The sequence below is a fragment of the Rhipicephalus microplus genome, chromosome 6 (assembly GCF_043290135.1).
Source record: "Rhipicephalus microplus isolate Deutch F79 chromosome 6, USDA_Rmic, whole genome shotgun sequence".
NCBI classification, from domain to species: Eukaryota; Metazoa; Arthropoda; class Arachnida; order Ixodida; family Ixodidae; genus Rhipicephalus; species Rhipicephalus microplus.
Window position 1 is genome coordinate 100,350,190 of NC_134705.1, and position 13,386 is coordinate 100,363,575.

At 41.8% G+C, this 13,386-nt stretch overlaps 1 protein-coding gene across 1 annotated transcript; it reads left to right on the forward strand.

The window, feature by feature from the left end:
* Nucleotides 1–7,326: 7,326 nt before the first annotated feature.
* On the forward strand, nt 7,327–11,894 carry LOC119167441 (uncharacterized). Its single transcript, XM_075865376.1, has 6 exons — nt 7,327–7,536; nt 8,216–8,283; nt 10,495–10,608; nt 10,749–10,793; nt 11,479–11,529; nt 11,764–11,894. Exons 1-6 carry the CDS (start codon nt 7,455–7,457, stop codon nt 11,797–11,799), a joined length of 396 nt encoding a protein of 131 aa, XP_075721491.1. The 5' UTR covers nt 7,327–7,454; the 3' UTR covers nt 11,800–11,894.
* Nucleotides 11,895–13,386: the final 1,492 nt, after the last annotated feature.

A 13,386-nucleotide genomic window follows, 5' to 3' on the forward strand; every position in this document is an offset into this window, starting at 1 on the left:
CTTGAGCAAAAGTTCTGAATGAGAAAGTGTACCTCCTGCCGACGTAGTGATAACGCTGGTGCCATATGAAAATAACGTTACATTAATACTTCAATTTCGGTAGCGCTGCTGGAGACATATATGCACGACACAGAAAACGCGGCATAGTAGTTGCATCTGATGATGTCCCACATCAACGAGACACCTTGCCAGAGATTCAAAAACATAACACTCTAGCGGTGTTATTTAACCTAGAATACTTGTAATGCGTAATCAGTAATAGACGGACAGGTGCTTCACCCCACTTCTGAAACATGTGTGCCGTATGTATATGCGTGAAATATGTGTACTTTGAGAACTCAGTGTAGTCCTGACTAGGTTGAAGTCAGTAAAACGTTACGTGATGCCTCTTACATTAGCAGTAACTTGTACAGGGTCATCCTCATTCAAAATGAACACCACAGTAGTCTTCAAGTCTCGCAGAAAGTGATGTTCCATACATAAATCGAAAACTTACTATGGTGTTTGTTGATTACTCATTAGGTGACATGCTCTGAGGATGTAAAGAGTTACAAAATGCCTCTCACAGTAAAAAAGAGGACTGAGAAGAAGCCTTCAGATGTGGCGATCTCCATAAACAACTATGGGCTGTCCAAAGTGCCCGCGAACTGGCGGAGGATCATGGTCTTCCGGCCCCAACTTGGGCGCGGTCTGAACTACGCCTCTGTAGCTCCTTTGTACCGGAATAAAATTCGTTGTAGAACTGACTGAATGCCGACACCACGGTTACACGTGTTATATCAAAATTTCTATTCTGAAGCAGAATCATCATCCTTCTATTGGTTTGCCGGCCAAAATACCAGAAAGGTGTTCAGAGTATGTGTGATTGGCTTTATGCTTTTTTATAGGTCGGTTCTTCGTGCGTATTCCTTCAAGCAGCAAGAAAAAATATCACTAATCATGTTGTTGGTGTTCCTTCTGCGTCCCTTTTTATGAGGCTTCAACCTATTCGTCGCTTACATGTTACGTTTGCACATTTACACATGCGCAGGCAGTAGGCAAACGTTTAGCGGCAAGCTGCTATGAAGTGCCACTTGAATGCCTACAGTGTCCGTTTGAAAGGTCGCGGCAATGTTGTGATTTCACAGCTTTCATTGTAGCTCAAAGGACGCTACCATTCTAGCTCACCTCTCTGTCTTTCTCTCGACTTATTCTCTCTTTCTTACAAAATGCTTCTTTGCAAATGAACGGAGTGAAAGTATTTCTGAACGTGTTATGCTGCGGCTACTCCCAGGCTCACGGTAATCGTCATCTCAGTTAGAGAATGATTCCAACAAGAACAAAATTGCCACGGTTGAATATATTCACGCTGTAAACCAAACTTTCTTTAATTGCTATTCACACGTTTACCTTCTCTCTGGCTGGTCCCCGCTTTAGATGAGTGCCATAGCTTTACGATCGAAGAAAGAATTCAGCACTCACGGCGCTGAAATCAGCGGGCGAAGCACCAGGGATGACGACGTGGCAGAAAGTGGCCAGTGACTACACTGGTCTTCGTGTTCGCAGCTTAGTGTCTGTTCACGAGTAGGGCGAGTACGGCAAGGGCTACAGGCACCTTAAAACTAAACGAGTCGTTGGAGTAACACAAGAGTACATAACAAAACCTTTCTCTAGCATTGAGGCGCATGAGGTTCTTTGGCGTGATTAAGCGCAGTCACCCTGTGGCCGTTGTTAATGCTAAAACACTTATGTCGAGTGTATTGAGACGCTCTGCTAATGAATTTTCACCAGTGCAGATAAGTTGTCACTAATGGAAATAGAAAGAAGAGGCCGAGTGTCCACTGCTGCGTCAGCCGATCATTGTTACGTGTTGAACGGATAATCGGGTAATAAATGACGCAAACACTGAAATGACTGGTAAGTCCTGCAGCTAGCTTCTCACTGGCTCAAACTGGTTAATTGACGAAGACAATGAGCCAGAAGGTTCAAAACCACGGGTAAAAGTAAAACGGTATAACTAGGGCTGTACTGTGAAGTGCCATAAGAGATCCTTTCTCTTGGTACTTTGTTCACTGCACAGTGGGGAAGTAAGCTTCCCGAGCGTCGAAATGCTTTTGCCCTGTTGTATCTGACTGGCACACGAACCATTACGACTATTCACTAAGCTGGAGAAATGCTGGTGTTTTTATGAGTACGCCAAATGAATGGTGTTGAAACACGCCTATACACTGTGAAATGAGCGTATGACTGTGAAACTAGTGCATGTGAGCGTGCAAAATGAATGGTGTTGAAACACGCCTGCATGTACATTGTGAAATGAGCGTATGACTATGAAACTAGTGCATGTGAGCGCGCATTGAAATACACTCGTACGATGTGCATCTGAAAGTAAGGGGTCTTAGTTGGCTTGCTGAATGTAAAGGAATAGGATCGAAAGAACAAGCTGAAATGTTTTCCAGTTCATAGGATAACTGGTATACTACACAACACTGGGGAAATACATAGGGAAGTACGAAAAATATAGAGAACGAGAGAAATACCGTATAATTAGAATGAAATACTACCAGGTCAGAGATTGCATTGCTGGAAAACATTTAGACTGAGGCTTCACCCATGGGGCGTTACATTTTACGATGCTTTAGGACGGGAATCTTTTAGACTACTGCCACAAGTAGCGACTGACTCCTTGTCGTTCTGATATAATCAGGGTAAAACAAGCACTTTGGCGTCAGCAATCATAATGAGCAAAGCAGCCTTAGCCTTGACGCAATTAATGATATTCTCAAGAGTATCACTACAGAGTTTTCATTGAAAGTTGGAGGTAGGTAGTTAGACAGGACACTAGAAAGCTGTACGAGGGGACAAAGAACCTTACTAAAACACGTCCAAACATGAAAGCCTCAAACGCAAAAGCTAAAATAAAACTAGAAGTGTCATTAAAATCGGTTAATAGGTGCAAGGTATTCGATGTAAGAAGGTGTAACATGGACAGAATTGAACATGCTCTAAAGAACGGAGGAAGCGTCAAAGCGGTGTAAGGGAAACTTGGGATAGAATAAAACCAGATGTATGCACTAATTGACAAAGAAGGCAAAGTAACTACCAATATGCACAGGATAATTAAAGTAGTGAGGGAGTTTTACAGAGATCTGTACAGTAGTCGGGACAACCATGAAATTAATGTAAGAAGTAGCAGTACTCCAAATAACATCCCACAAGAAACGACAGAAGAAGTCAGGAAAGTCTTCGAAGGAATGCAAAGAGGCAAAGCTGCTGGTGAGGACAATGTGACATCAGATCTGCTTAAAGACGGAGGACAGACAATCTTAGAAAAACCGGCTACTCTGTTTACGAAGTGTTTTCTGACGGCGAGGGTACCAGAATATTGGAAGAGTGCTAAAATCATCTTATTCCTAGCAACAGCGATGACAAGGACTTCAAGAATTACAGGCCGATCAGCTTGCCCTTCATTCTATAGAGGATATTTACAGAAGTAACTGCTAACCAAATCAAGAGAGAATTTCAATTGAATCAACTAATAGACAAAGCAGTATTTCGTACAGGCTACTGAACAATCGGCCACAATGATACTATCATTTAGGTGATAGAGAAATGTTCAGAATACACCCAACCTCTTCACATAGCCTTCATAAACTATAAAAAGGCATGATTCGCTAGGGAAATATGCAGTCATGCAGGCACTGTGGAATCAGGGCGCCGATCAAGCATATATAAACATTCTGTAAAAAATTCTACAGCATACCAGCCGCCACCATAGTGCTCCATAAAGAAAGCGTCAGAATACCAATAAAGAAAGGGTTTAAGACAGAGGGATACGACCTCTCCAATTTTAATATTAGCGATGCACTTCTTTGTGCACTGCATGTCCTTTAAATCTATCTATCTATCTATCAATCTATCTATCTATCTATCTATCTATCTATCTATCTATCTATCTATCTATCTATCTATCTATCTATCTATCTATCTATCTATCTGTCTGTCTGTCTGTCTGTCTGTCTGTCTGTCTGTCTGTCTGTCTACGTCTGGGTGCTCTCAAGATCACCCCTTTACTCTCGGTGAAGCAAAATTGGTATGGCAGAGTAACATATTTTGACGAATTTGACTCACTGGTCATGACATAAATAATGTCACAATATCGTGTCGCACTTCATCAAACACTACCCGCCAGACAGTTCACGCTATACCCGCGAGTGGGTGTGTTCAACTGGTACGCGGGTATGTGCCACAGCTGATTGACACTTAATATCTACCTAGGTACGGCGAGAATGCACATGGGTATTACATTGAAGGCTCTTATGAGATCACTTTTCGGGTCACGCGCAGTTGCAATTTGTCCGCCGCCGCCGCCGGTGTTCGTAACCACATCGCGCGAAATTAGAAAAATAATAGTACCAATGACACAGTGAGGTTTGAACCCGGGTCCGCTGAGTGCCAGCCAAATATTCTCCCACTGAGTTACACCGGTGCTTGTATCTTGTTGTCAAATTTGCCTTAGGCAGGCATGACCTAGCACCAATGACACAGTGTGGCTCGAACCCAGGTCCGCTGGATTCCAGCCCAGTATTCTACCACTCAGCTACATCGCTGCTTGTGACTTGTCAAACTTGCCATGGCCAGGCTTGATGTAGGGAAAGCAATCACGTTAATACGACTTATAAATCGTTTTAAAAGAGTGAAAGAACAACCACTCATCACACAATGCAATTAGTATAACTAGTGGGCCGTCCAATCCTCCAACCCTTTACAAAAGCTTGTTCTCGTTTCCCTAGTAACCGTGGCGCATACCCACTACAGCCATATTTCCTCATCGTCAGCCACTGCATGAATAATGGGAAAAAATTCCTTGCAAGTGTTTAGAGGATACCACGCTTCTCAGAAGAATGATGAAAAGTAGCATAGCGAATGCCGGCCTACTACCCAAAAGTTTATTATTGATTCCCTAGTGGGTACCAAGCAAGTGTGCTTGCAGTAGTTACCCAATGAGTGTGTTAAAAAGGATCTGAAAGGCCACTCTTCTAGCTTCCACTACGACTGTGCTGCGCCTACCGCGAAGGCCTGTCGTTTCTTTTTTTTAGTGCTCGAGTGTTAAGAAAAAAAATAAAATCTAACATCGGCAGCGTTGACCAGATGAATGTAAAAAATAAATTTCAAGGTCTCAGCCGGAATTTGGAAATCAAGTATTTCAGAGCCATGCCAGGTCCTAGAACTATTTTGCGCAAGACCACAATGTTCACGAATTTTCAAGTGTGGTTTGAGGACTGGGAGAGGGAGAGGGGTCTATCAAATTTTCTAAACACTACACATTGTCCCAAGGTTATGACTTTACAATAGCAGTAAGCTGTATATTTAAGACGAGACTTCATTAGGCCGAAGTCACGGCCAATAAATGGAAAGTCAGAATACAACAATACAAACTGGCACTACTAGCAGCAAAAGGAGCGTCGGCCGTCGACCAACTTATCACCGTTGGGATGTGCCTTATTTTATACATTACACGTCCAACATTCCTGACTCATCAATGGTGGTCACGCTTTCTCTGGAACAAGCTTCAGTAATCTTGTCTCGCGCGCAACCTTCAAAAAACAATCCACCACGATCGTGAAGGTTCTGGAACACTGAAGCTTGGTCTGTGCCGAGCATTGCAGACAGCATTTGTGGGCGTAAACCAAATACCACGAAACTGAAACAAACGCGCGTGGCAACACCTATTGCTACGATGCCACCGTAACATCGGGTTAGCGTCAATCCTAGTCAGGTACCATTCGCTGAAGTGGATTTATGTAGCATCATTCAGGGCTACTGGGCTCACTAGCACTGCAGCGTTTGATATTAGCTTACCAATTCTGGTGAAGGTAGTATACATGTTGCTGTTGGCATCATTACGCAACTGTAAACAACTGTTTGTAAAATCATATGTGGCTTTTTAACGTAAGCCTATGCGTGAATTTGTACGTATCTTAAGCGCCACTTTGTGTCGTTTCGCCCGATAAAAAAATTACACCACACTCACCTAACACGCGGTTGCTTCGCAGAACAGCGATTCGCAAGGTACGTAAGGTCTTCCGAATTTCTTACCACGTGGTCGTTTTTAGAGGCCTAAAATTGGAAGAGTTAAAAATACAAGTTGATAGAGGGTCCCTTACCAAGCTGCGCTTCACCGACGGCATTGCATTGCTGAGTGAATCGGGGTTGAATTGCAATTCAAGATTACTAAAATAGACAAGGAGAGCAGAACGGTAGGCCCTAAAATTATGCTGCAGAAAAAGAAAATGATGCGCAACAAGGCTTATCCCCGTATTTAATGTGCGAGATCATTGGTGAAACACGACCCAACATGGTACTTGATTGATATGTCGGCTTTAACGTCCCAAAAACACCATATGAACCCAAACATGATACTGAAACATAACAGCATGCCAAGTTCATAGTGCACTTGTGGCCGTTTTGCTAGCTTTACATACACCAAATTTGGTATTACGTGACGTAAATAGACGACGAAGGTAAATGACACGTAAAACCATGATAATCATCTTGACATGCGTGTCATGTAAAACATCACTTCATGCTACGCTCATAGCGCGCTCGTGGCCGTTTTGCCAGCTTCGCGTTTAGCAAATTTTGCATGACGTGGTGGCAATGAACGACGAACACAAATGCCAAGCGCAAACAGATGATCATGACTTGGTAGTCATGTACGGGATAATTTACAAGATTCGCTCATGGTGCCTTTGCAGCCGGTTAGCTAGCTTGATATACACCTTAATTGGCATCGAGTGACATCACTGTATTGCGAACATGTATTACAGGTCTTAAAATGCGAATCAAGACAAGCAACATTAGTACGGCTGTCGTGACATGACTGTAACAACATACTAGCGCCTTATCTAGATACGTGAGTGTGCGTAACATTTCTAGTTGTGTTAATGTTGTACTACGTTTACCCGCCCCGTGACGTTGTGCAGATTTTAATGTTATCTATCAAAATTCCTTATCCGTGCTTCGCCTGTCATCGATTCCCACTGAACGTTGGATCTACTAATTTGTTTCTCTTTGTTTCATACTGAATTGATCTTTTGCTTATCAACCTCCTGATCTCACACCTCTCTAGATTGATGTTCACGTTCCGTACTTCTAGTGGCCGCAAATTATCGTCTTCACATATACAGAAGACCAATTATTATCCGTCAGCATTTGACCAACCTGCAAAAACATTCAATGCACATTCAACGTGCCCCCACACCGCCTCTCTGCGGTCTCATTTAGCGGGGAAAGCATCGGGTTACCTATGAAACGCCCCCCTGCTCGATGAACCACGCAGATGCGAGCACTCAGCCGGCGCCACCACTCTGCAAACGTTAACTCAGTGAAAGACAACTACTTCTACGCCTCCCACAACTGCGGCGGACGGCTTCTTTAACTGCACCTCTAAACTTCCGTCGCTTGCTTCAGTGATGCAGTTGTTACTGCCCCAGGCAATCCTGAGCGCCGTCGCCCTCGTTGCGACAGCACAAATACCGCTGTGTCCTTATCACGGTGAGTTTTCGCAGCTGAAATAATTTACTTGGTATGACGTGTTTCCATGTCGTTTGCATTGCGCCAATTGTATCAAAATAATATATCGTCCTTAGCCGGGTATATCGGTTCTTCTAAACTAGTTTGGTGTCCCTCCCAAACATACATTGTGTTTAGAAATTTTACAATCGATCCGTGCATTTGGAAGCTAAAGCGAATTTTATGTGTGCTGGCATTACTCAATGCATACATTAGTTATTTATGTGTGTAATGAATATAAGACTATGATCAGCTTACATGCAATTTTATTTAATGCACTTAGTAAGTGCCCTAGTATCTGACTTTACTGTCTGAGAAAAGCGGAGCAAAAGTAAAATAATCCCCATAAATCAGCCGTTAAGACATGTTGCCTACGAAACTATGATTTTGCTGAAGTGGACTGTTCCATGCCTGCCTTTTGGCGCTTCTGATTTCGTGTGTTGTGATTGCCAACCCTAGTTGATATTGTAGTGTATTTTCTAGGTGTGTTCGCAATATTCTTGAAGTGAACAACAACCATCAGTATACGTTTTATACAAGATCGCTTAATCATTCACGGATCGACTTCCCGTAAAAGTGGAATAAAACTTGTTGCTGATTGAGAAAGTTAAAACAATTGTTGGTGGCTGATCAACTGATGCATCTATACTACCTCTTGCAGCGCACCTTACAGAGGAACTTCGGAATTGTCACGGCCCGGAGCTCAGTAGCAATGAAGCGTTCAACACGGTATGAAGGACAATATATATAATGATAATAAGAAAATAATAATTAAATTCGTATTCTGACGCCTATAAACGATGATAAGAATATGAGAGACACCGTATTGAAGGGCTCAAGAAATTTCGACCATCTGGCATACTTTAACGTGCACTGACAACACGCAGTACATGGTCGTCAAGATTTTCATCTGCACCTAAATGTGGTGGCGGGGATGAAATTCACGACCTTCGGGTGAGCAGACAAGAATCTCACGAAGAACGTGACTTAACTGAAAGATGATCGCCAGTCTGTTAGTAAGAATATAGGGTTTATTGACTTGTAAGTTGTGTTGGGAGAGGGAAGGAGGATTGCTTAAGGGGTGAAGCACCTTAGGGTATAGGCTTGTCTGTTATGCATTGTACAATGTATACAATTATACGCTATGACGATGAGGCTGATTACGATGAACAATAAGCTCATTAGCACATGCACAGCACATACAAGGTACCCACTATACGCCATGACGAGGACCCTGTTCACGATGATGAATAAGAACGTTAGCACGTTGAAGGTACCCGATGACGATGATGACCAAGGAACATTTTCCTTCTGCCATGAATGAGAGTGAACGTTAAACACGGTAAGGGGTGATGCTCTCCATGTTGCATTTTGTTTGTCTGGAAACGACCGACAACCACCAGGAAACCATGCATAAACTTTCTCTTTGCCAACTTCAGAGTAGATTCAATAAAAGAATCATTGGCTTTACATTTCACGAACCACAAAACAGTCCACAACACTACACTTCATTTATGACCAATAGACACGGTAGTAACTCAGCACCACAGCTTCACTCAATAACCTGCATGAGTGGTCCATGTCACGGTTTATTTACGGTAACTCCAATTGATCACACTGCTTCGCTCATTCATCATCATTAACTTCGTATAGATTCTATGATTTTTCAATATGGCAGTTTACTTCGAGTTACTCTCTTCAGATAAGGCAGGTGTCTCAAAGAAGCGGCCCACGAGCCAGATGCGGGACGCGAACATCTTGCTTGCGGTCCGCATATCACTGTCTTCATACCACATTTTTTTTTCAATTTTTATAATAAGCAAACTTGGTATCTACACAGCCTGGGTTGATGGGTAATACGCATGTATGTGCTAGAGTTTAACGTTTTTGCTCTGTGAAGGCAATGAAGATCTCAACTGTTACAGAGTGTTGGTTCATTACTTCTCAGCCAGGTTAATGAGCGCAAGCACAGGTTCTTTTATGCTCCAGTATTGAAAACCTCCTTTTATATATTTGGCTGGCTCTTGCAACACCAACAATATTTGCGCTTTTGGCAAGTACACTGTACAAAAAAGTGTATGACAGTTCACTTGAAACGTTGTACTGCATTGATTGACACTAAATACTCCTACTAAATACATTCTGATGCCATTGATTAGGACAAAGTTTTAAGTTGGTCAACGACATTCTTCCATGAATTTCACAGGTAAGCATACTAAATACGAGTTGCCTGACAAAAAATTCATCCACTGTTGTTAGTCGAATTTTAAGAGAAGTTAGTAAAGCTGTGGCTGTTTTAATTTGCAGTAATATTTTCACACTGTCTAGAATTATATTCGTCACGTTTCTCTTGGTTCAATGAATAATCGTAACGGTATATTTGCTAACCTGGCTTTGGTTAAAGGTAGCTATAGTGGAACAATGAATCAGGCTAGATTGTTAAATTGCACTATTGGAACTCTAATGTCATTATTTTCACCACCAGAGGTTACAAGAGAAGTACAGGAAAAAATCAAAGCGAACAATCTATATTTTATTTCCTCGTCGAAATTTCTACATGTGCGATCGCAGATTTAATAGCTTAGTTCTCGTGCTTTGATGAGATTGCGTGAACTGTTAACTCTATAGAACCCCCACCCCCTCCGCCGAAGGTCAATGCATATATTTTATTTTTGCTGACAGAAATTTTGAGGTGGTGCCAACACCGGTAATTTATTTCGGCCCATTTTCGCACTTACCGTGCGTCTTCCCGAGGCAAGCAGTGATTTTGTAAATGTAAAGTAGTCATTTAAAAGTAGAAAAAAATTGTTTTACTCTTCGGTGTTCCCTTAAAGAAAGCTTGCTGTCATACCACTTCAGGCGTCTGTGAGCGAATGATAAATTTTAGGAAATTTCTTCCAAAGACTTTTCTTTTAACTCGGGCAAATTTTAATTTTTCAGCTTTCGGAATTCAGCAAGAGGTACGAGGAGTATTGCGCACGTAAGATAGCACCCCAGATGTCCGTCTCCGAACTGCACGTGCACAGATGCGCGGACAAGCAGTTTAACAGATTGGTAAGTACTCCTACCCCCCCCCCCATAAAAAAACAAGAAAAAAACTAGTTATGAATACTACTTCCTAGGCTAAGCTCAATAGAAAAACGGTTTCAACCTCCAAAAGTTCTATTTGTGTGATAATGTATTTTCTGTGGCAGTTTTACAGATGCTGGGCGGATATGTTAAGTTCAGACTATTCATTGGTAAGTGCTTCACTTCAAACGTCATATTTAAAAATTAAATGTCTTGTGCAGAGTAAAAGACAAAAAAAACCTGGTGTTTTTTTAGAAGGAATCCAGTTGAATGATTTTCATGCTTGTACATTTCCGTTAAGGATCTGACCCAGACTATGTGCACTAACAAGTGTCAGTGTTTTTGGCGCATTGCAAAATGTTTCAGTTTAAGACAATTTTTATTAAACGTGACATCTAGTTCGTAAATGGAAATGGAACCAGAAAGCAACATGATTTACCGGATGTCATAATGCATAAATTGTTCCAAGCAGCTTTGTAGATTCAAACGGTAAAGTGTTACCAAAAATGCCGTTACAGTGAAAGAAATATTCGGTAAAGAATGGCGCAGAATGATTCAGTGCTGTTGTGTACAGTTGCTAATCCTCTGAAGGTGAAGCAATTATTTTATTTCTTGCTACCTGGGAGGAAGAGTAGTTTAAAATTTTGTTTATTATCAAAGTAAACTGCCGAAATATCCTCTATGCTATGACCAAGTGCTGCAAGACATTACCTTCCCTCATGAAGGCACCTGCGGACCCCCATGATTTCAGTTATGTTTATGATGCGTGATATTGCTTAATAAGACCATCGTGACTAAACGGCCGGTCACTACATTATAGGACACATACTATTTATTCAACTTTTAATCTTACAGAATTCAGCGGGCGTTGACAATCATGACTTGGCTGTATTCAAGAAATCACTGGTGAGTTTCCACCACTTTCAAATATATCGATATGTACGTGAACGATGTCAGTTAGTTGGAATATGGTTTTATTTTGGGTTATGTCATGTGAACTTCTCAAACTGCCTCCAAAGCTTTGTAGAACAACCATGAAGTACTTGCATCGGTGGCTTCCAACAAATTGTGTGCTGTACAATACTAATACCTTAGGAGAACATTGATTGCGTTTTAATAATTGCGAACCTTTTTTTTCAGGATTGCCAGTTTCACGTTCTCGAAATTGAGCCATAATGAGCAATTTTTTTCCCATGGCAAGTTATCTCACGGCCAAGAACAAATCACCCTTCATCATTTGAGGAACATCTTAATAAATGCGTTGCTGCACATGTCTTGTGACAATTATAAAAGAAAAACCGCCATATAAAGTTCGAAACGAATACGTATGCTTTTCAACACTTTGAACGTAGCATTGTTATTTACAGGAGAGTTGTACAATACGACTGGGCTGTCGAAACTTAATTATGGCAGAAAGACGTGATAACACAGTCTTGCAACTCCAATGTTGAAATTAAACGCTTCGGCGATCAGCTCCCTCTGATGAAAACAGAAATCCTTAAAATAAAGTTGGCACTTCTGAATGCTTTGCAAATGTAGCTGAAAGAAAACGTGATCCAAAATGAAGTGATAGATATTTTGGCCTCCTGGCGCTTATTCCTGCTTCATATATCTCTTTTTCCGGACAGTCTAACATCAATTATTACAACGTTTCCATGCCTTCATTACTTCAGTACTCTGTCCAAGATGCAGGGTTGCTGTGCGTGTATTTTTTAGCCAACGTGTAACGTTGTCTGTAAGTGCTAAGAAAAAAGTCCATAAAGTTACGCTAAAAGCCTTACTCAAGAAAATAATCATCCGTGTAAGTTCTACAGACGTCCCTTTATTCACTTTTTGCAGTGAGCATTTAAAACTCTTTCATTAAGCCAATTTGGTGAGATGCCAACCAGGTGAAATTCAGTTGGTACAAAAAGTATGGTACAACCACTATGAAGCAGCACCTCCTCGTTGAATAGAAAATTTCAAACACACTGGTCGCAAAAATATGTAAATGATTAGAACAAATTACATGATACATTTCACGGACAATAAGCAATAAACGGTTCTTTTATATCTTCGGTACTTGGCTTACTTTGCGATCATTATAACTACAGCACGGTAAAGTCACTATTGCTCACAATGATGTTAGGTAGTTGGCTTACTTTGCAATCATTATAACTGCAGCACGGTAAAGTAACAATTCCTCACAATGCGAAACCTTCGTGTACGTTTGATCATCACAAGCTGCTTCATTTCTTCGTGTTTGGTGTCATGTAATACTCAAAACTGGCTGAGTAGCACGTAGGTGAACTGAAACTGCTAGAGTGGTGTACGATTTCTTACGAAAGACATCATTTTATTCGAAAATGCTTCAAACAGAAAAAAATGGCAGCATATTCACGGAGTGAAGGATGGAAAGTGGGGAGAAGCATTCGTCCGTCTATGCGTCCGTCCGTGTGACCGTACATGCGTCTGTTCGTGCGCCCGTCCCTGCGTTCGTTCATGCATCCGCCCCTGCGTCCGTTCATGCGTCCATCCATGCATCTGTCTGTGTGTCCGTTCGTCCATCTATTCAACATTCCATGCCCCACCATCTCGCATCTTTTTATCATATATTCCCCATATAGAATCACCGCCATTCAGTGGACACTCCAAGGACTAAACGAGAGGTGGCACACGCACACTTTCGTACGGCTTGTGCTGCGGGTCTACTTCCCACATTCAACCACCTTGAGTTCATGGTTTATACTAGTTCACTGTGTTCATGGCACTGCGGCCCAATGC